Genomic DNA, 24,179 nt, shown 5'->3' with positions numbered 1-24,179 from the left:
CCATGCTCTGATTCATGTTGCCTATGCTTTAGGAAGCAGGAATCAGAGAACAGGTTCCTTTCAAGAGGAAAAAATTACAGTATTGGATCTACACTAATATATGAGAACTCAGATCCAGCCTGCATTACTGGGAGAGACAATCCCACTAGAGAATTATCTGAAACTTGGATCAAACTGCAAACTGCTTATCGGGGGGACTTAAAATGCAGAAATGAAGACTACAGAGTGACGTTTAGTTTAATTTTATAAACTAAAAGTAACCCCTAACATGTAAAAATAATTTTTCTATGGTGTCCATAGACTTTAAGAGAAAGACATAAAAACAGAAACATACACAGATAATGAAATTGCACAACCTGTATGCAGGTGCTGCAGGGCAGTTTATTTGATCCGTTTGCACATTAGTATTACATTCATACATAACGTATATTTATATAGTTTAATTATTTTATTCTGCATTCTTATCTCCTTTTTAATAAGGAACAGTAAATGTAAGCAGCTTATACGCCCACGTATAAAGATGTAAAGTAAAAGCCCAGACGTAATAGCTTCTCTGCCTTCTCATAACTTAATCAAACAGGAAATAATATTATAGACCACAAAACCCGGGTTACAAATATTGCATCCAATTTCTGGTTATATAAATGAGGTTAATAGACTTTGTTCTCCTTAGATATCAAAATGGGAAGTTTATGTTAGAAAACTACAAAGCGAAATGTTTCCTGTATGAATAGCGGCTGAGCGTCGCCCAACAGTCCTTGAGTCTCATGATCCCGTTATGGTTGAAGCTGTCGATAGATTTCAAGACAATGGTGCGTTGGTTTTATCAATATGGTGCTTGTTGTTACAGTCGCTATTTGTTTTTTGTTTTTGTGCATTTTTACCATTTTGAAAAGTTCAACAGTTGATTTATTTCCTGCTTTGAATGCAGTCGATGTATTGGGGTAAAATTTGGGCACATCGGGGTGAAGGTACTTAGGATTATTGGCCGACATGGTGGTGCGTATATAAACGTATGGAGCATTCAGCCTTGATATCACAGATTAACCATTGACTCAAACTCATCAATCCGCTGTTTCGTGTTGCCTTTCCGGATTTTGCGGTATGATACTGTGTCATATCTGGAGTAGCTGTGTCTGGAGATATCTGGTCTGTTTCCAGCCATTTCATCGGGGTCAAGATGTCTGCCACTCGGACTAACCATTCTTCCATTTTCATGCTCCTCATATGACCCATCCCCATAGTCGATGTCGGTCTCTATGGATGTATTCTCTTCCTCTGGTTCAATCAGGATGTTGTCTGTGCCAGTAGCATTTGGATGGTGGCTTTGCTGATACAACAATATATCTGGTGTTTCAGATTTATTCCCGTCTTGATCTTTGTCTTGCTTACTTGTGTCTTCTGGACTTGAAGATGGAATCTTGTCACTATCTACTTCTGTGTAAAAATGGAATATCATTAAAGAACAGAATGTGTTTGTTTCCTAATTTAGATGAACATGTAAACATCAATGTACAGTGGGGAAGGATTCTTTACGATTAGTGTAGTGAAAGCATGCAATGGAATGGGATGCTACGTCATGTCTTAAAAAAGAGCTTTGTACCAACCGCCTTTCCATTCATTCTGTATGGGGCCATCAGAAGAAGCACAGCGCTTGGCAGCCCCATAGGAAGTCAATGAAGCAGCGGTTGAGCATGCGTACTGCCGATCGATTCTAACAGATTCATGTTTCTGCCAATTGGTGCAGGTCTCGACAAATGGACCCCTACCGGTCAATCAGTTATCACTGGAGAACGACTTTAAGGTGACCAATGAAGTTATATTGGTGGATTGTAGACTTAAACGAATTGTCCACTACAAAATTCTAATTTATAACTGGGCTCATGGTGGTCTTAAATTATAAGAAAGAAATATACTCGCCTTTCAAATCACTGCCGCCCTTCTATAGAGGCCATGTTCTCCGTTGGTCTCCTTGCTTCCTCTTCCAGTGGGGGATGTCATGTTGCAGCCACTGATTGGCCACAGTCTTGATGTTCTCTTGGAAAAGTATTCAAGGAGATGGTTTCTTCCGGCGCCAAACATCAAGTCGCCAGCCGATCAGTTGCCACTGATTGACAGCAGTGACAATGTGACATCCCCTGCCAGAAGAGGAATCAAGGAGACCATCGGGAGACATGTCGAGTAGTGCGGAGAAGAGGCCAGGGTCCATGGATGACCATGTCTGCCCATGAGTAAAATACAACCCTTTAGTATCAGAGTCAGGCAGCTGCTGCAAAGGCAGACAAAACCATGGAATGTAAAAGAAGAAGGATAGATGTGCAACGCATGACCATAGCTTTCTCGTTATACAAGTCAATAGTCAGACCGTGCCTGGACCCTGTAGGGTGACCGAACGATTATGGGAATGGGTGAATTACAGTGACAAAATTATATATTTAGGACAAAAATCACAATCTAAAAACTATGTCCGAATATATGACTGGACAGTGCAGTTCTGTCTAAGGAACATTGTCAAAAGAAAAGAAAATTTCTACATTAATATACGGTAGATAGCGCTTCTGTACTGCAAAAGCAATCCATGGGAATCTATATGACCAGATGGTGAAATTGTTACTCCTGTGAAGGAGGCCAGGAGAAGGTTGGATGCCTTTCTGAAACGTTAATTAGGAAAATATCAGATGGAGATTCTTCCCCCTAAGATAAGACCCATACCTGTTATGAACTATACTTTTGGGCTCCCTCTTGTGGTCACTCGCGGTATGGCTCTTGGATACTCTTTCCCCAGGTTGGTAGTCACCTGGTTCGTTAAGACTCTGGGTGTTTCTATTTAAACTTCCTGGAGTCTTAGTCCATTGCCTGGCATCCATGTAATCAGTCCTTGTCTGGTTGCTCTTGTCTACTGGTCCTGATTTTTGCAACATAAGCTAAGTCCTGCTTTCTTGTTTTTTGTTTATTTGTATTATTCTGTTTTTTTGTCCAGCTTGTTCATAATGTGATTCCTGATTTTGCTGGAAGCTCTTAGGGGGCTGATATTCTCCCCCCATACCGTTAGTCGGTACGGGGGTTCTTGGATATTCAGCGTGGATATTTTTGTAGGGTTTTTCGCTGACCACATAAGTCCGCTTTCTATATTTCTGCTATTATTTAGTGGGCCTCTCTTTGCTGAATCTAGTTCATACTTACGTTTGTCCTTTCCTCTTACCTCACCGTTATTATTTGTTGGGGGCCTGTATCTACTTTGGGGTACCTTTCTCTGGAGGCAAGTGAGGTCTGTATTTTCTCTGAAAGGGTTAGTTAGATCTCCGGCTGGCGCGAGACGTCTAGAACCAACGTCGGTACGTTCTCCGGCTGCTATTAGTTGTGGGCTAGGATCAGGTATGTGGTCAGCTCAGTTACCACCTCCCTAAGAGCTAGTTTTTATGTTTGCAGACTTTGCTGAAGACCCTGAGATCCTCTGCCATTAGGATCACAACAGTATGCCAGGCCACTGAATAATTAATGCATTGCAGAAGTGGGATTAAAAGAAAAAGAAGTTCTGAGTTTCTGTTTTTTTTTTCTTCCTTCCCCTTTATCTCTGAATGGCTTGAAACTCTGCTGCAGACATGAATGTGCAAACTCTGATTACTAGTGTGGATCAGCTTGCTGCTCGTGTGCAGGGCATTCAGGATTTTGTTATTAGCAGTCCTATGTCAGAGCCTAAGATTCCTATTCCTGAGCTGTTCTCTGGAGATCGATTTAAATTTAGGAATTTTAGGAATAATTGTAAATTGTTTCTATCTTTGAGACCTCGTTCGTCTGGAGACTCAGCTCAGCAAGTTAAAATTGTTATCTCCTTGCGGGGCGACCCTCAGGATTGGGCTTTCTCATTGGCGCCAGGAGATCCGGCATTGGCGAATATTGATGCATTTTTTCTGGCGCTCGGATTGCTTTATGAGGAGCCCAATCTTGAAATTCAGGCAGAGAAGGCTTTGCTGGCTATTTCTCAGGGCCAGGATGAAGCCGAAGTGTATTGCCAAAAATTTCGGAAATGGTCCGTGCTTACTCAGTAGAATGAGTGTGCTCTGGCCGCAAATTTCAGAAATGGCCTTTCTGAAACCATTAAGAATGTGATGGTGGGCTTTCCCATTCCTACAAGTCTGAATGATTCTATGACGCTGGCCATTCAGATTGATCGGCGTTTGCGGGAGCGCAAATCCGCTAATCCTTTGGCGGTGTTGTCTGAACAGACGCCTGATTTAATGCAATGTGATAGAATTCAGACTAGAACTGAACGGCAAAATCATAGACATCAGAATGGGTTGTGTTTTTACTGTGGTGATTCTACACATGTTATATCAGCATGCTCTAAATGCCTAACAAAGTTTGTTAGTCCTGTCGCCGTTGGTAACTTGCAGCCTAAATTTATTTTGTCTGTGACTTTAATTTGCTCATTGTCTTCCTACCCTGTTATGGCGTTTGTGGATTCAGGTGCTGCCCTGAGTCTTATGGACTTGTCGTTTGCCAAGCGCTGTGGTTTTGTCCTGCAGCCTTTAGAAAATCCTATTCCTCTTAGAGGTATTGATGCTACGCCATTGGCGGAGAATAAACCACAGTATTGGACACAAGTGACCATGTGCATGACTCCTGAACATCGGGAGGTGATTCGTTTTCTTGTTCTGCATAAAATGCATGATTTGGTCGTTTTGGGTCTGCCAAGGTTACAGGCTCATAATCCTGTTCTGGATTGGAGGGCTATGTCTGTGTCAAGTTGGGGCTGTCAGGGAATTCATTGCGATTCCCCGTCGGTGTCTATTGCTTCCTCCACTCCTTCAGAAGTTCCTGAGTATTTGCTTGACTATCAGGATGTGTTCAGTGAGTCCAGGTCCAGTGCTCTTCCTCCTCATAGGGACTGTGACTGCGCTATAGATTTGATTCCTGGTAGTAAGTTTCCTAAGGGACGATTATTTAATCTGTCGGTACCTGAGCATGCCGCGATGCGTTCTTATATAAAGGAGTCTTTGGAAAAAGGACATATTCGTCCATCCTCTTCCCCTCTTGGTGCGGGATTCTTTTTTGTGGCCAAGAAAGACGGATCCTTGAGACCTTGTATAGACTATCGGCTTCTGAATAAAATCACGGTTAAATTTCAATACCCTTTGCCACTATTGTCGGACTTGTTTGCTCGGATTAAGGGTGCCTGTTGGTTCACCAAGATAGATCTTCGTGGTGCGTACAACCTTGTGCGCATTAGGCAGGGAGATGAATGGAAAACTGCATTTAATACGCCCGAAGGTCATTTTGAGTACTTGGTGATGCCTTTTGGGCTCTCTAATGCTCCTTCAGTGTTTCAATCCTTTATGCATGACATCTTCCGGAAGTATCTAGATAAATTTGTGATTGTTTATCTGGATGACATTTTAGTTTTTTCTGATGATTGGGATTCTCATGTAAAGCAGGTCAGGATGGTGTTTCAGGTTTTGCGTGATAATGCTTTGTTTGTGAAGGGCTCAAAGTGTCTCTTTGGAGTGCAGAAGGTTTCCTTTTTGGGTTTTATTTTTTCCCCTTCTGCTGTGGAGATGGACCCAGTCAAGGTCCGAGCTATTCATGATTGGACTCAACCCACGTCTGTTAAGAGTCTTCAGAAGTTTTTGGGTTTTGCTAATTTCTACCGTCGTTTTATTGCTAACTTTTCTAGCGTTGTTAAACCTCTGACGGATATGACCAAGAAAGGTTCTGATGTCGCTAATTGGGCTCCTGCGGCCATTGAGGCCTTCCGGGAGCTGAAGCGCCGGTTTACTTCGGTGCCTGTTTTGTGCCAGCCTGATATCTCACTTCCCTTTCAGGTTGAAGTGGATGCTTCTGAGATTGGTGCAGGAGCTGTTTTGTCGCAGAGAGGCTCTGGTTGCTCTGTGATGAAACCATGTGCTTTCTTTTCCAGGACGTTTTCGCCGGCTGAGCGGAACTATGATGTTGGTAATCGGGAGTTGTTGGCCATGAAGTGGGCATTTGAGGAGTGGCGTCATTGGCTCAAGGGTGCTAAGCATCGTGTGGTGGTCTTGACTGATCACAAAAATCTGATGTATCTCGAGTCTGCTAAACGCCTGAATCCTAGACAGGCTCGTTGGTCATTGTTTTTCTCCCGCTTTGACTTTGTGGTCTCATACCTGCCTGGTTCGAAAAATGTGAATGCTGATGCTCTCTCTAGGAGCTTTGTGCCTGACTCTCCTGGAGTCTCAGAGCCGGCTGGTATTCTTAAAGAGGGAGTGATTTTGTCGGCCATTTCTCCTGATTTGCGACGTGTGTTGCAGAGATTTCAGGCTGGTAGACCTGACTCTTGTCCACCTGATAGACTGTTTGTTCCTGATAAATGGACCAGCAGAGTTATTTCCGAGGTTCATTCCTCGGTGTTGGCAGGGCATCCTGGGATTTTTGGTACCAGAGATTTGGTGGCTAGGTCCTTTTGGTGGCCTTCCTTGTCACGGGATGTGCGTGCTTTTGCGCAGTCCTGTGGGACTTGTGCTCGGGCTAAGCCTTGCTGTTCTCGTGCCAGCAGGTTGCTTTTGCCCTTGCCCGTCCCGAAGAGGCCTTGGACACACATTTCCATGGATTTCATTTCAGATCTTCCGGTGTCTCAGGGAATGTCTGTCATCTGGGTGGTGTGTGATCGTTTTTCCAAGATGGTCCATTTGGTGCCCTTGCCTAAGTTGCCTTCCTCTTCTGATCTGGTTCCTTTGTTTTTTCAGAATGTGGTTCGTTTGCACGGCATTCCTGAGAATATCGTGTCTGACAGAGGATCCCAGTTTCTGTCCAGATTCTGGCGATCTTTTTGTGCTAAGATGGGCATTGATCTGTCGTTCTCGTCTGCCTTTCATCCTCAGACTAATGGCCAAACGGAGCGAACTAATCAGACGCTGGAGGCTTATTTGAGATGTTTTGTTTCTGCGGATCAGGATGATTGGGTGACCTTCTTGCCATTGGCTGAGTTTGCCCTCAATAATCGGGCTAGTTCCGCTACTTTGGTTTCACCATTTTTCTGCAACTCTGGTTTTCATCCTCGTTTCTCCTCGGGTCATGTTGAGCCTTCTGACTGTCCTGGGGTGGATTCTGTGGTTGATAGGTTGCAGCGGACTTGGAATCATGTGGTGGACAACTTGAAGTTGTCACAGGAGAAGGCTCAGCGTTTTGCCAACCGCCGCCGCGGTGTGGGTCCCCGACTTCGTGTTGGGGATTTGGTTTGGTTGTCTTCTCGGTTTGTCCCTCTGAAAGTTTCCTCTCCTAAGTTTAAGCCTCGCTTTATTGGTCCTTATAGAATTTTGGAGGTCCTTAATCTGGTGTCTTTTCGGTTGGATCCTCCTGTGTCGTTTGCCATTCACAATGTGTTCCATAGGTCTTTGTTGCGGCGGTACATTGTGCCTGTGGTTCCTGCTGTTGACCCTCCTGCTCCGGTCTTGGTTGAGGGCGAGTTGGAGTATGTGGTGGAGAAGATCTTAGATTCTCGTCTCTCTAGACGGAGGCTTCAGTATCTGGTCAAATGGAAGGGCTATGGTCAGGAGGATAATTCCTGGGTGGTCGCCTCTGATGTTCATGCGGCCGATTTGGTTCGTGCCTTTCACGCTGCCCATCCTGATCGCCCTGGTGGTCGTAGTGAGGGTTCGGTGACCCCTCCTTAAAGGGGGGGTACTGTTATGAACTATACTTTTGGGCTCCCTCTTGTGGTCACTCGCGGTATGGCTCTTGGATACTCTTTCCCCAGGTTGGTAGTCACCTGGTTCGTTAAGACTCTGGGTGTTTCTATTTAAACTTCCTGGAGTCTTAGTCCATTGCCTGGCATCCATGTAATCAGTCCTTGTCTGGTTGCTCTTGTCTACTGGTCCTGATTTTTGCAACATAAGCTAAGTCCTGCTTTCTTGTTTTTTGTTTATTTGTATTATTCTGTTTTTTTGTCCAGCTTGTTCATAATGTGATTCCTGATTTTGCTGGAAGCTCTTAGGGGGCTGATATTCTCCCCCCATACCGTTAGTCGGTACGGGGGTTCTTGGATATTCAGCGTGGATATTTTTGTAGGGTTTTTCGCTGACCACATAAGTCCGCTTTCTATATTTCTGCTATTATTTAGTGGGCCTCTCTTTGCTGAATCTAGTTCATACTTACGTTTGTCCTTTCCTCTTACCTCACCGTTATTATTTGTTGGGGGCATGTATCTACTTTGGGGTACCTTTCTCTGGAGGCAAGTGAGGTCTGTATTTTCTCTGAAAGGGTTAGTTAGATCTCCGGCTGGCGCGAGACGTCTAGAACCAACGTAGGTACGTTCCCCGGCTGCTATTAGTTGTGGGCTAGGATCAGGTATGTGGTCAGCTCAGTTACCACCTCCCTAAGAGCTAGTTTTTATGTTTGCAGACTTTGCTGAAGACCCTGAGATCCTCTGCCATTAGGATCACAACACATACCTATTCTTGATTCATATGCGTCTTCCTTGATGTCTCCGAATTCTTTCTCATGGTTGTCCAGCACATCTGGTACTCTTTCCAAAATAGTATTATTCTCATCCTTTCGATCTGCAAAGAAAAAATACAATGGAGATCAGAGGCGTCTCTGACGATTCCCGACTTACATGGTAAAAAGGAATTGGGTATTTTATGGGCCATGTTTGTATTTGGCATGAAAGAATTCTGGATCGTCATTTATTAAAATTCTCCGTTCTTCTTATAACCATTACTCTTGTCAATGACAATGTCATCCTGTGTAGGAAGTGGAAGCTATGGGCTGATAAAAGTGATATTCATCCACGGTTATTAAGCTAAATTTTTACCAATCCCAACTCTTATTTAGACAATGTAATTTCTCCTCAATTTATGAACATGGCTCATGCGGGTATTATTTTTTCTTAGCACAACTGGAGCCATGTTTCTGCTGCATTAGGGCTCATTCAGATGTCAGTTTTTTTCACGTAGAAGAAAAATGGTCCCAGTTTCATCAGAGTTTCATTTGAATTTGGTCCAATTTTCATCAATTTCTCCAGGATTTTAATCTATGAAGCGTAGTGTGTTACTAACAGTAATGTTTGAGACTGTGGTCCCAGCTCTCTACAGGTCATTGACCAGGCCCTCTCATGTAGTTCTCGGCTGATTCCTGAACTTTCTCAGAATCGTCCTTACCCCACGGGGCGAGATCTTGCATGGAGCGCCAGACGGAGATTCACATTCATCTTGTGTTTCTTCTATTTTCTAATAATTGTGCCAACAGTTGTTGCCTTCACACCAAGCTGCTTGCCTATTGTGCTGTAGCGCATCCCAGCCTTGTGCATGTCTACAATTTTGTCCCTGGTGTCCTTAGACAGCTCTTTGGTCTTGGCCATGGTGGAGGGTTTGCAGTGTGATTGAGTGTGTGGACAGGTGTCTTTTATACAGGTAACAAGTTCAAACAGGTGCAATTAATACAGGTAATGAGTGCAGAGTAGGAGGCCTCTTAACGCGAACCTGTCAGCAGGATTTTGCTAAGTAAACTACAGACATTGTGATGTCGCTGCTGTTATACTAATTAAAATGATACCTGGGGTGAAGAAATCTATCTTGTGGTTCTTGTGTAATCAATGTTAGACGTTTTCAGTTAATGAGATGCCCGTGCTCCAGGCGGCCTGTGGGCAGAGTCTTATCTTCCTGCTCTAGGCCAGAGAAAGCAAGGAAAGTCCTGCCCACAGGCCACCCCAAAGCACAAACAGTCTGTCTCTCTCTCTATGATGAGGATCATGTCTGTGCTTCGGGGCGGCCTGTGGGCAGGGCTTTCCTTGGTTTCTCTGGCTTAGACCAAGAAGATAAGACTCTGCTTATAGGCAGCCCCAGAGAACAAGCATATCATTAGCTGAAAAACTCTTACACTGATTACACAAGAACCACAAGACCGATTTCTTCACCTCAGGTATCATTTTAATCAGTATAACAGCACCAACCTGACAATGCCTGTAGTTTACTTAGCAAAATCTTGCTTCCAGGTTCGCTTTAAAGAAAAACAAGCAGGTCTGTGAGAGACAGAATTCTTGCTGGTTAGTAGGTGATCAAATATTTATTTCAAGCAATAAATTCAGTTTCATTGTTTGAAAATCATACAATGTGATTTCCTATTTTTTATTTTTAGACTTTGTCTCTCAGTTGAAGCGTACCTATGATTAAAATTAGAGATCTCTCCATTCTTTGTGGGTGGGAAAACTTGCCAAATTGGCAGTGCATCAAATACTTATTTTACCCACTGTACATTCACACTGTGGCCATTTAACAGACAAAAGCTAAGATAGAAACAAAATGAGCCTATACCCTGCTGTAAGCAAGCAAATAGTAATAGTACATATAAATAATATAGGGTGCTTAGTAAACACTGTTTTTGATTTAAAAAATACGTAAAAGCCATCCGACCGTGACAAGGTGCGCCAAATCAGGACGGTACTATTCTCTAATGTTAAAACCTCACCTAGTGTCTGACGACCTCAATGTAAATTTTGCTGAACATGACTGCGGCCCAGCTGGTCAGACACTCAGCCATGGAAAGTTATATAAATTAAATTTCTATCTCAAAAAAGGGGCAGCCACTCATTGTGGCTTTGGTCGTGACGTGTGTGACTGCCTCTTTGAACCTTGGGCAGCATGGACTCTGAACCACCGTATTCCTCATTTTCTGCATAAAAATGAGAAATAACACAGGGTAAAAGTATTGAAAACGCTGACTGAAATGTATATGATACTTCGTACAAAAGCCTTTATTGGCGATGAAGCTTCAAGAAGCCTCCTGTGTTGAGAAACTAGTCGCAGGCATCGCTCAGGTGTTATTTTGGCCCATTCTTCCACACACACTTTAACCATCCTGAAGCTTCCATGGACTACTTCTATGAACTCTAAGCTTTAGTTGCTTCCATAAATTCTCTTTTGGGTACAGGTCCGGTGATTGCTGGGCCATTCTAAGAGCTTTATTTTCTCTCTCAGTTGAAAATTTACAGTTTCCGTGCCTGTGTGTTTGGGATCATTATCTTGTCAAAGTGACCACCCTCATTTAATCTTTATAATCCTGGTTGATGTCTTATCAAGACTGCCTCAGTACATCTGTACATTCATCCTTCCTTCAATCACTTAAGGTTTGACAGTGCTATATGCTGAAAAGCAGCCCCACACCATGATGCTCCCACCTCTAAACTTCTCTGTTGGTACGGTGGTTTTAGGGGTGATATGCAGTACCTTTTGGCCTCCAAACAAGGTGTTTATTATGGCATTCAAAGAGTTCAATTTTGGTCTCATCTGACTAGACTATATTCTCCCAGTATTTAAAATGCTTGTCTAAATGTTGTTCAGCAAACTTTAAACACACTTGATCATGTTTTTTGTCCATCAATGGAGTCTTGCATGGTGAGCGTGCATATAGGCCAGGGCCGGACTGGCCATCTAGAAATTCTGGCACATGCCAGAAGGGCCTGTCTGGTCATGGGCTGCCTTGTCTACTATGTTGTTAGAAAAATCGGTGTTTTCAAGACACCCACACTGTTAAGAGTTGTCAGGGAGCACAAAGTCATTGACTCCGTCACTTACCCCAGCAGGTCAAAGGTATCTTGTGTCTTGTAGTAAATCTTCCTTTCCTCCATCCAGGGTAATATTAGTAATATATCCCACCTGGTTCATGAGGACGGGGACAACATGGGCCTGTGTGATTTCAAATGCCAGGATTGAATTTCAGCCCCTGTCCGTACCTGATATAGGCTATGGAGGTTGTGTGGTGAGCGTGTATACAGGCTATGGAGGTTGTGTGGTGAGTGTGTATACAGGCTATGGAGGTTGTGTGGTGAGCGTGTATACAGGCTATGGAGGTTGTGTGGTGAGCGTGTATACAGACTATGGAGGTTGTGTGGTGAGCGTGTATACAGACTATGGAGGTTGTGTGGTGAGTGTGTATACAGGCTATGGAGGTTGTGTGGTGAGTGTGTATACAGGCTATGGAGGTTGTGTGGTGAGTGTGTATACAGGCTATGGAGGTTGTGTGGTGAGCGTGTATACAGGCTATGGAGGTTGTGTGGTGAGTGTGTATACAGGCTATGGAGGTTGTGTGGTGAGCGTGTATACAGACTATGGAGGTTGTGTGGTGAGTGTGTATACAGGCTATGGAGGTTGTGTGGTGAGCGTGTATACAGGCTATGGAGGTTGTGTGGTGAGCGTGTATACAAGCTATGGAGGTTGTGTGGTGAGCGTGTATACAGGCTATGGAGGTTGTGTGGTGAGTGTGTATACAGGCTATGGAGGTTGTGTGGTGAGCGTGTATACAGGCTATGGAGGTTGTGTGGTGAGCGTGTTTACAGGCTATGGAGGTTGTGTGGTGAGCGTGTATACAGACTATGGAGGTTGTGTGGTGAGCGTGTATACAGGCTATGGAGGTTGTGTGGTGAGCGTGTATACAGACTATGGAGGTTGTGTGGTGAGTGTGTATACAGGCTATGGAGGTTGTGTGGTGAGCGTGTATACAGGCTATGGAGGTTGTGTGGTGAGCGTGTATACAGACTATGGAGGTTGTGTGGTGAGTGTGTATACAGGCTATGGAGGTTGTGTGGTGAGCGTGTATACAGGCTATGGAGGTTGTGTGGTGAGCGTGTATACAGGCTATGGAGGTTGTGTGGTGAGCGTGTATACAGGCTATGGAGGTTGTGTGGTGAGCGTGTATACAGGCTATGGAGGTTGTGTGGTGAGTGTGTATACAGGCTATGGAGGTTGTGTGGTGAGCGTGTATACAGGCTATGGAGGTTGTGTGGTGAGCGTGTATACAGACTATGGAGGTTGTGTGGTGAGTGTGTATACAGGCTATGGAGGTTGTGTGGTGAGCGTGTATACAGGCTATGGAGGTTGTGTGGTGAGCGTGTATACAGGCTATGGAGGTTGTGTGGTGAGCGTGTATACAGGCTATGGAGGTTGTGTGGTGAGCGTGTATACAGGCTATGGAGGTTGTGTGGTGAGTGTGTATACAGGCTATGGAGGTTGTGTGGTGAGCGTGTATACAGACTATGGAGGTTGTGTGGTGAGCGTGTATACAGGCTATGGAGGTTGTGTGGTGAGTGTGTATACAGGCTATGGAGGTTGTGTGGTGAGTGTGTATACAGGCTATGGAGGTTGTGTGGTGAGTGTGTATACAGGCTATGGAGGTTGTGTGGTGAGTGTGTATACAGGCTATGGAGGTTGTGTGGTGAGCGTGTATACAGGCTATGGAGGTTGTGTGGTGAGCGTGTATACAGACTATGGAGGTTGTGTGGTGAGTGTGTATACAGGCTATGGAGGTTGTGTGGTGAGCGTGTATACAGGCTATGGAGGTTGTGTGGTGAGCGTGTATACAGGCTATGGAGGTTGTGTGGTGAGCGTGTATACAGGCTATGGAGGTTGTGTGGTGAGCGTGTATACAGGCTATGGAGGTTGTGTGGTGAGTGTGTATACAGGCTATGGAGGTTGTGTGGTGAGCGTGTATACAGACTATGGAGGTTGTGTGGTGAGCGTGTATACAGGCTATGGAGGTTGTGTGGTGAGCGTGTATACAGACTATGGAGGTTGTGTGGTGAGTGTGTATACAGGCTATGGAGGTTGTGTGGTGAGCGTGTATACAGGCTATGGAGGTTGTGTGGTGAGCGTGTATACAGGCTATGGAGGTTGTGTGGTGAGTGTGTATACAGGCTATGGAGGTTGTGTGGTGAGCGTGTATACAGACTATGGAGGTTGTGTGGTGAGTGTGTATACAGGCTATGGAGGTTGTGTGGTGAGCGTGTATACAGACTATGGAGGTTGTGTGGTGAGCGTGTATACAGGCTATGGAGGTTGTGTGGTGAGTGTGTATACAGGCTATGGAGGTTGTGTGGTGAGCGTGTATACAGGCTATGGAGGTTGTGTGGTGAGTGTGTATACAGGCTATGGAGGTTGTGTGGTGAGCGTGTATACAGACTATGGAGGTTGTGTGGTGAGCGTGTATACAGGCTATGGAGGTTGTGTGGTGAGTGTGTATACAGGCTATGGAGGTTGTGTGGTGAGCGTGTATACAGACTATGGAGGTTGTGTGGTGAGTGTGTATACAGGCTATGGAGGTTGTGTGGTGAGCGTGTATACAGACTATGGAGGTTGTGTGGTGAGTGTGTATACAGGCTATGGAGGTTGTGTGGTGAGCGTGTATACAGACTATGGAGGTTGTGTGGTGAGTGTGTATACAGGCTATGGAGGTTGTGTGGTGAGTGTGTATACAGGCTATGGAGGTTGTGTGGTGAGCGTGTATACAGACTATGGAGGTTGTGTGGTGAGTGTGTATACAGGCTATGGAGGTTGTGTGGTGAGCGTGTATACAGACTATGGAGGTTGTGTGGTGAGCGTGTATACAGGCTATGGAGGTTGTGTGGTGAGTGTGTATACAGGCTATGGAGGTTGTGTGGTGAGCGTGTATACAGGCTATGGAGGTTGTGTGGTGAGTGTGTATACAGGCTATGGAGGTTGTGTGGTGAGCGTGTATACAGACTATGGAGGTTGTGTGGTGAGCGTGTATACAGACTATGGAGGTTGTGTGGTGAGTGTGTATACAGGCTATGGAGGTTGTGTGGTGAGCGTGTATACAGGCTATGGAGGTTGTGTGGTGAGTGTGTATACAGGCTATGGAGGTTGTGTGGTGAGCGTGTATACAGACTATGGAGGTTGTGTGGTGAGCGTGTATACAGGCTATGGAGGTTGTGTGGTGAGTGTGTATACAGGCTATGGAGGTTGTGTGGTGAGCGTGTATACAGACTATGGAGGTTGGGTGGTGAGTGTGTATACAGGCTATGGAGGTTGAGTGCATTACTTACCATTTTCTATTAAACAATTGTACCTGCTAATTCCAGGTCTTTTGGTAGCTCTCCACAGGTGGTCCTTGATCATTGTGGTTTGCACTGATGAAGAAGTGTGATGTAGTGTGTTGATTAATAAACAGCATTTCTACTCCTGTCTCCTGCTCATCTCTGGGCCACTGGCAGATCGGATTTTAACCCACTTATCTCCTTCTTTCTAAAGGCCCCGTCTCACATAGCGAGATCGCTAGCGAGATCGCTGCTGAGTCACAAGTTTTATGACGCAACAGCAACCTCAGTAGCGATCTCGCTATGTGTGACACGTACCAGCGATCAGGCCCCTGCTGTGAGATCGCTGGTCGTGTCGGAATGGCCTGGACCTTTTTTTGGTCGTTGAGGTCCCGCTGACATCGCTGAATCGGTGTGTGTGACACCGATCCAGCGATGTCTTCACTGGTAACCAGGGTAAACATCGGGTTACTAAGCGCAGGGCCGCGCTTAGTAACCCGATGTTTACCCTGGTTACCAAAAAAAAAAAAACCACTACATACTCACCATCTGATGTCCGTCAGGTCCCTTGCCGTCTGCTTCCTGCTCTGACTGAGTGCCGTACAGTGAGAGCACAGCGCAGCAGTGACGTCACCGCTGCGCTCTGCTCTCACTGTACGGCCGGCACTGTCAGAGCAGGAAGCAGACGGCAAGGGACCTGACGGACATCAGATGGTGAGTATGTACTGTTTGTTTTTTTGGTAACCAGGGTAAACATCGGGTTACTAAGCGCGGCCCTGCGCTTAGTAACCCCATGTTTACCCTGGTTACCCGGGTGCTGCAGGGGGACTTCGGCATCGTTGAAGACAGTTTCAACGATGCCGAAGTCGTTCCCCTGATCGTTGGTCGCTGGAGAGAGCTGTCTGTGTGACAGCTCCCCAGCGACCACACAACGACTTACCAACGATCACAGCCAGGTCGTATCGCTGGTCGTGATCGTTGGTAAATCGCTATGTGAGACGGGGCCTTAAGTATCTCTGCATTATGGATCTAAAGCAGCTATTTTCCAGATAAGACCCTATTGCGCTATTTGTCTTTCCGATTTTTTTTATTTGCTCAAAGGTTGTCCTTGGTTCTTGGACAGGGACAACTCTTCTGATAATTCTTTTCACTCCTCTGAAATCTTATGGGAAGCAACTGTTCGTGGCTGGTTTATAGCAAAATTGTGTTCTTTCAACTACTGGATTATGGACCCAACATTGTTCTCTGGAATCTTCAGTAGTTTAGAAACTCTTTTGTCAATGCCATCAGTATGTTTTGCAACAATAAGAATACAAAGGTCTTGAGACATCTCACTGGCTTTACCCTTTATGAGATGTTTCTTGTGAGGCACCTTGGTAATGAGATACCTTTTAATAGTCCATCGGTTGATCCAGTATATATTTTTTTCATTAAATGGCAGGATTGCTTTCTAATTACTGATAGATTTCATCTGGTGTCATGATGACTTTCCATGACTTTTTGCACCTCTCTTTTTTCATGTGTCCGATACGTTTTCCCTGTATCATTTCTCATTATTACACATAACTTACTATATTTGATTGTTTGATTTTTTTTCCTGTGTGGATTGGACGTGTTGTTACCGACATCTGGGAATTTCATGTCAATAGCATTTTTAGAAATATATTTACTTAGAAAATTGGTGACGTATTCAATACTTATTTCACCCACTGCATATATATATTCTCTCAACATTAGCTGTGATTTTACCCTGCAGAATGCCGGAAACTGAGATATTGGGAGTTGTTTCAGAACACTGATTTTATTTTCATTGGAAACAATGCAGTGGTCAAGAAGTCTAAAACGGGTCTTTGTTCTGTTGTTTTGTAAGAAACAATGGTGCAAAATTGTTGACGGAGGGTTGTATGTGAGGCTCTTTCATCTGCTCTGTGGCTCTCATTAAAACTCCATGGAGGCCGGGCACGGGATTTCTAATGTTCTTTTGCATGTACATATAAAATGCAAAAATAAAAATTGAAGAGGTTCCCCTGGTGGCTCAAGTATCCGAAGTATTAAATAGGACCTATGACAACTCGGTGTTACCATTCTCCTTGTCAAAGGGGTGTGGCCTTACACAGTGAGCACTAATAGGACAGTGTCCTTGTAGGGGCACACCCCTATCTGGTAACGCCCAGTTGTCAATTTATTTATAAACTTCTAAAAGCAATAACAGAGGAACGAAACACAGCTCACACAATACAATACGCAACACACAATACTCTGGAATTGAAATATTATTGTTACTATTATACAGGTATTTACTGAAACAAATATGTCAAGAGATCTGACAGGCCCTCTTCCTTTATACGGCTGTGTATAGGAAAAAAGGTCACAACGGTTTCCATATATTTGGATTATACATTTTATAATTATAGTGAAAAAAATGACATACACAAATTTACAATTAATGATAGGGCTTGTTGTGATGGGTTGGTGTAATAACAGGCACGGCTTATTGACTGATATTTTTAAGAAAAAAAGAACCTTTTTAGAAATACTGACATACAGTTGTGCTCAAAAGTTTACATACCCCTGGCAGAATTTTTGCTTTCTTAACCTTTTTTTAGAGAATATGAATGATAACACCAAAACTTTTTCTCCACTCATGGTTAGTGGTTGGGTGAAGCCATTTGTTGTCAAACTACTGTGTTTTCTCTTTTTATATCACAATGACAACCCAAAACATCCAAATGACCCTGATCAAAAGTTCCCATACCCAGGTGATTTGGGCCTGATAACATGCACAGAAGATGACACAAATGGGTTTGAATGGCTACTAAAGGTAACATGCTCACTAGTGATGGGCGAGTGTGCTCGTTACTTGAGATTTCCGAGCATGCTCGGGTGTTCGCCGAATATGTTGGGCGTGCTTGCAGATTATGCTTGAGTTGCCGCAGCTGCATGATTTGCAGCTGCTAGCCAGCCTGAATACATGTGGGGATTCCTTAACAAACAGGCAATCCCTCATGTGTTCAGGTTGTCTAACAGCTGGAAATCATGCCGCTGCGGGGACACAAACATAATCTACAAGCACGCCCAAGATACTCGGAGATCACACAAGCATGCTCGGAAATCTCGAGTAACGAGCACACTCGCTCATCACTAATCCTCACGTGTGACCTGTTTGCTTGTAATCAGTGTGTGTGCATAAAAGCTGAGTGAATTTCTGGGACCCAAACAGACTCTTGCATCTTTCATCCAGCCACTGACGTTTTTGGATTGTGAATCATGGGGAAAGCAAAAGAATTGTCAAAGGATCTATGGGAAAAGGTGGTTCCAATTACAGGACCGTGCCGGTATCAGTGAGCTCCGCACCACCGGCCGTTCTGTCACATGGTAGTAACTATACAATTGGTCATTTATGTCTGAGTGACAATGAAACAAAGTCTGACAGTAATTATTATGAGTGGTAAAGTGACCAGAAGAAGTGACAGAATATGGGGAGATTCTGATCTGTTCTAATGAGAATTAATGAGTCAGGGAAAAGTGCTACAAATTACACCAATTTTAGAAAACAATTAGAGAATATGACTTGTGCTACTCATTAGGTACTTATATTTGAGTACTCACATGTCGTGGCAGGAATACCACGTACAGTAATAATTTGTTCCCAAAAATAGTGCCGGTTCTTACAATTCTCCATTTTTTCCATTCTGTCAGTCAGTGAAAATCGCAGCACACTCAGATGTCATCCAAGTGAAATCCAATATTTTCCATGGACTCGTTGATTTGTGTGGCCGAATGTGATCTGATAATCGGATCCAACTTGGGCAACCTGCGATTTTGCCTCAGACCGACTCAGTCCAAGGGAAAAATCGGACACGTGCACGTCTCCATAAAATAACATTGGTCCTAGTGCTTTCCGATGTTTTGTCGGATCGCACATAGACCTCTAATACGGTCACATGCCCGAGCCTTTGTTTTTACCTTTGCTTTGTATTTTTACAACTATTGTGATCAAAGTCAAAAAAGTGTAAAAAAAACCACAGAAATTTGGGTCCCAGAAGACAATTTTAGTCATAAAGGTACATTTGATGCAGCATGTGGTTTGAAAAATGTAATTGTGTGTTGAGGTTAAAGATCGGAGCTACTGAGCACTCCAGTGATGGGGTCAGGAGTAAAAGGCATGGACTGCAAAAATACTACCAAGCCTGACATTGTTTATCTATGGCTGAAAGGCAAATTCTCAGTATGTCCTATACATCTGAATGGGACTTGTAGCAATCCAGGCACATGTTGTATCCCAAGTCCAGGGGTTGTCTGATCTAAGCTACAAGTCTGCAATCAGTCAATAAGTCTGCAGACTTGTGAATCCTCACATTGTGCACACTGTCAGGATTCTCCAGTGCTGGCGGTGGGTGCATGGCCGCAAGTATGTGATTTCCATGCCTATGGTCACATGCCAACTAGATGGGCACGGCCTCTCAATGAAAGTGTATTGAGTGAGTCCGGAAATAGTCTAGTCTGAATACGACTAGAAGTATTGAAATCGAATACTTGCAGTATTATGACCGCCCGCTCTCAGCGCCGGCACCGGAGGATCCTCCCAGTGTGCAGGGTGCACAATGTGAGGACTCGCAAATCTGCAGTCACATAGAGTGACTGCAGACTTGTATGGATTGTCCATTAAACCCATAACTTGGGCAACAAAACAGCTTGTCCTATGGATAAATGATTACTTGTTCTAACCAAAATACCCCTTTAACACTATGGGGTGGGGGGGCATTGACTTAGAAGAATTTGCCTGAATATGACCCAACCATGTGCCTGAATATGACCCATCCATGTGCCTTAATATGACCCATCCATGTGCCTGAATATGACCCATCCATGTGGCTGAATATGACCCATCCACGTGCCTTAATATGACCCATCCATGTGCCTGAATATGACCCATCCATGTGGCTGAATATGACCCATCCATGTGCCTTAATATGACCCATCCATGTGCCTGAATATGACCCATCCATGTGGCTGAATATGACCCATCCATGTGCCTGAATATGACCCATCCATGTGGCTGAATATGACCCATCCATGTGCCTGAATATGACCCATCCATGTGGCTGAATATGACCCATCCATGTGCCTTAATATGACCCATCCATGTGCCTGAATATGACCCATCCATGTGGCTGAATATGACCCATCCATGTGCCTTAATATGACCCATCCATGTGCCTGAATATGACCCATCCATGTGGCTGAATATGACCCATCCATGTGCCTGAATATGACCCATCCATGTGGCTGAATATGACCCATCCATGTGCCTTAATATGACCCATCCATGTGGCTGAATATGACCCATCCATGTGGCTGAATATGACCCATCCATGTGGCTGAATATGACCCATCCATGTGGCTGAATATGACCCATCCATGTGGCTGAATATGACCCATCCATGTGCCTGAATATGACCCATCCATGTGGCTGAATATGACCCATCCATGTGCCTTAATATGACCCATCCATGTGGCTGAATATGACCCATCCATGTGGCTGAATATGACCCATCCATGTGGCTGAATATGACCCATCCATGTGGCTGAATATGACCCATCCATGTGGCTGAATATGACCCATCCATGTGCCTGAATATGACCCATCCATGTGCCTGAATATGACCCATCCATGTGCCTGAATATGACCCATCCATGTGCCTGAATATGACCCATCCACGTGCCTTAATATGACCCATCCATGTGGCTGAATATGACCCATCCATGTGGCTGAATATGACCCATCCATGTGGCTGAATATGACCCATCCATGTGCCTGAATATGACCCATCCATGTGGCTGAATATGACCCATCCATGTGCCTGAATATGACCCATCCATGTGGCTGAATATGACCCATCCATGTGCCTTAATATGACCCATCCATGTGCCTGAATATGACCCATCCATGTGGCTGAATATGACCCATCCATGTGCCTGAATATGACCCATCCATGTGGCTGAATATGACCCATCCATGTGCCTTAATATGACCCATCCATGTGGCTGAATATGACCCATCCATGTGGCTGAATATGACCCATCCATGTGGCTGAATATGACCCATCCATGTGGCTGAATATGACCCATCCATGTGGCTGAATATGACCCATCCATGTGCCTGAATATGACCCATCCATGTGCCTGAATATGACCCATCCATGTGCCTGAATATGACCCATCCATGTGCCTGAATATGACCCATCCACGTGCCTTAATATGACCCATCCACGTGCCTTATTACTGTGTGTTTTACACACTTTTTTACACCTAATTAACAATTGGGAAGTGACTAGAAAGCAATGGACGTCTCAAAGAAGCTGCAAACAGCACCAGACTAAATAATGGAGTACGCTATTTATTAGGCATAAAATATCGGCTTTTCTCATCTACTTTTATCCTGTCTAAATTTAGTAAAGTAGCAAAAAAATAATATTTTCATTATTTTCAGAGATAAACTCTTCCACAAAAAATAGCGGGAATGAAACATTTTTTAAAAAAAATGCAAGAATACAAAAGTTGTACTTTACAAGGCATTCAATTAATAGTGACATGGCCTCAGTCTTAAGAGTCTCGGTTTGCACTAGGATTTGTGGTGCATATTCACCGTAGCTTGCTTAATATATAGCCATACAATAAAATCAACTGAGGATTGTCCAACATTGGGGACATTTTTTTCTTATTTAAATGCATGTAACAGGGAGCAAAAAAAATAATTTTTGCATTTGGGTTTTAGCAAAAATTTTGCACCGTTTGCCTTCTATACCCTCCATGTTTTACTGTCTATTTTTGGCTACAGAATGAGTTAACTGAGGATCAGTCAGTGAGCCTGAGAGGGTATTTTTACTCTTTTATCTGCCTTTTTCTGAGCTCCTTTCAGCTGATGAATGACCACAGACCACACCAACGTTGAATGAGCACTGAAATATAATAACCTGTAAAAGCCTAATGGTGAAAAATTTTGAATTGAACCCAATCGCAAAAGTGATTTTTAGTCCGGAATACATACTGTACATTGAAGTAAAATAAAAAATGTCCCCGACAACCCCTCTAACACATACTAATTAAACCTATGCTAGAAGGACATGGTTGAGGTATAATGTATAAAGCATTCTACTGGAGACATTCTCTATAGAACCAGATACTCTACCTTCGTCATTTCTGTCTTTTAGGTCCAAAGATGGCGTAGCAGTAAGTTTGTCCTCGGGACTTCCACTTGTAAAGACTGAATCGCGTTGCTTTGTATCACAGACGATGGATATATCCATCTGATCGACCACATCGGTTATCTGCACCGGTATTATTTCAGGATTTTCAGTCCCGTTATATTCAGGCGCCTGAGCTTCTTCTGCCATCATCAAAGCCTTCAAGATAATTGTAAATCCAAGTAATAAAAGGAAATTGCAATAAATGGTTCTGGGTGTCGGGGTTAATACTCTTCTATCGAGAGCGTAAGGTTGGAAAAACAACAGCTCAATGACATTCTGAGGGTCCTCAGATGTTGGGTGATATTTGTCTGGCGGAGATGTCCTCCACCCGTAGGGTCGCCTATGAATTCTAGTGGACACATTAGCCTTTCTTATAGAGGGGGAACACGTAGCCCAATCGAGCTTTTGTCTAAGCAGCCCGTAATTATTCTACAGCCTTCTGACCATGAGAGATTTTCTATTCTTACAAGAAAGGCCCGTTTGTTCCTTCCTTGTAAACAGCGGCACCGATTGTTCTTAATCTTTAATCCGTAGCAAGTGACCACTGCTGGTCACATTAAGTGGTGAGCCACCAGGCTTATAATTCACACTGGTTACGTTGTTTTATTAATCCGTCCAGCAACGTCAGTCGACAAGGGATTCATGATTGTAAAGCTAATCATTCCAGTGGTACCAGTAAACGTTTGATAAAAGATATAATTGTTCCTACTCAATTAACCTGGAAAGAAAAAAATCACTAATGAATATCAATAGTTCATGATGTCTAGTTACGCGGTGATAATGGAGGGGGGTATGTATTATCCTAAAACTAGGTAGATTTGTAGTTTAGAGTTTAGCTGAGTAATGACTCTTTCAGGAGATACAAGAATAACATTTTTGCCCATATATGTGATGGGTTTTTTACGCACCCTGCTGTTGCAAGAGGGGGGACCCGCCGGTGCACGTCATCCAGCTCAAGTGTATTGCAACTCAGAGACCCTCTGCAATACATGCCATTGGCTAGTCAGAGGCCGGCAACTGACGTCAATGAGCCAGGCATTGGCGGTGCATGGCAGTGATGCCGTGTGTCCCCATAGAAGACATGCTGATATCAGCTGCCAGTCTTTGCACCGGAACAGAAGAGGACTCCGCATGTTGTGGGATCGGAGGAAGGTGGGAAGAATCTGTTTTTTTCATGCAGTGGCAGAACGAGAGCCATATATACCAGGAAGGGGCCCAGTAGAGGGGGACATATATCCCATGAAGAGCCCAGGATAGGACTCATACGTGGAATGGGAGACATTGCTACATAATGAAGGGGGGGACACACATGTGTCTATAGGATTTATGATGTACAATAACAAATTGTATTGTGGTACCGTGTTAGCCAGAAAAATCGATGTGAATACTTTTCTGCCCAATGATGACAGAAGTATTCTAGGAGTGATACCTTTATTGGCTAACCAGAAAATAATATGTTTGCAGCTTTCAGAGCACAGTGGCTCCTTCTTCAGGCAAGATTACAAATAGATTAATAAGAAACAAGCACAACATTTAAAGAATACTACAGGAGGACATTTGTTAGGGGGTGGGATTACCTTAGCTTATCTATGGACTCATCACACTTCCCACCCCCTAACAAATGTCCTCCTGTAGTATTCTTTAAATGTTGTGCTTGTTTCTTATTAATCTATTTGTAATCTTGCCTGAAGAAGGAGCCACTGTGCTCTGAAAGCTGCAAACATATTATTTTCTGGTTAGCCAATAAAGGTATCACTCCTAGAATACTTCTGTCATCATTGGGCAGAAAAGTATTCACATCTATAAGATTTAGAAGGCTATAATGGCCCATACATCTAACCAACATGCTGGGGGGCTGGTCCAAATTTTGCACCGGGGCCCACTGGACTCTAGTTATGCTACTGGTGACACCCCCAGACAAATAAATCAATACAATAGCCAAACTTTCAAGAGTAACATTCTTTTATTTATTTGCTTTTTTCCAGAAATTAATAGCACGCATGAAATAAGAAACCAGTGCCATTTTACTAAAGCCTGCAATGAGCGCAATCTGAGCAAGGGCCGCCTGTGGCTAGGCAGGCGCCGGCACAGAATTTTAAACAGTATGAAGATACTTACACCAGAGGTAG

The 24,179-nt window shown here is 44.0% G+C and overlaps 1 protein-coding gene across 1 annotated transcript; it reads right to left on the bottom strand.

Annotated features, from left to right (window-relative positions):
• Positions 1-342: 342 nt before the first annotated feature.
• Positions 343-22,426, bottom strand: ERMN (ermin). Its single transcript, XM_077275160.1, has 3 exons — positions 21,993-22,426; positions 8,427-8,534; positions 343-1,437 (listed from the first exon to the last, which is right to left on the bottom strand). The coding sequence occupies exons 1-3, from the start codon at positions 22,198-22,200 to the stop codon at positions 1,037-1,039; spliced, it is 717 nt and encodes a 238-aa protein (XP_077131275.1). The 5' UTR covers positions 22,201-22,426; the 3' UTR covers positions 343-1,036.
• Between the last annotated feature and the right edge of the window lie 1,753 nt (positions 22,427-24,179).

This window comes from Ranitomeya variabilis, chromosome 7, assembly GCF_051348905.1.
Source record: "Ranitomeya variabilis isolate aRanVar5 chromosome 7, aRanVar5.hap1, whole genome shotgun sequence".
Lineage (NCBI taxonomy): Eukaryota > Metazoa > Chordata > Amphibia > Anura > Dendrobatidae > Ranitomeya > Ranitomeya variabilis.
This window is presented reverse-complemented; position numbering and strand designations above follow the sequence as displayed.

Coding starts and splice junctions, on each gene's coding strand:
- ERMN (XM_077275160.1), bottom strand. CDS start 22,200: ATGATGGCAGAAGAAGCTCAGGCGCCTGAATATAACGGGACTGAAAAT. Junction 8,535..21,992: donor AAAAGACAGAAATGACGAAG/GTAGAGTATCTG, acceptor TTTTCTTTGCAG/ATCGAAAGGATGAGAATAAT. Junction 1,438..8,426: donor CGCATATGAATCAAGAATAG/GTATGTGTTGTG, acceptor ATTTTTACACAG/AAGTAGATAGTGACAAGATT.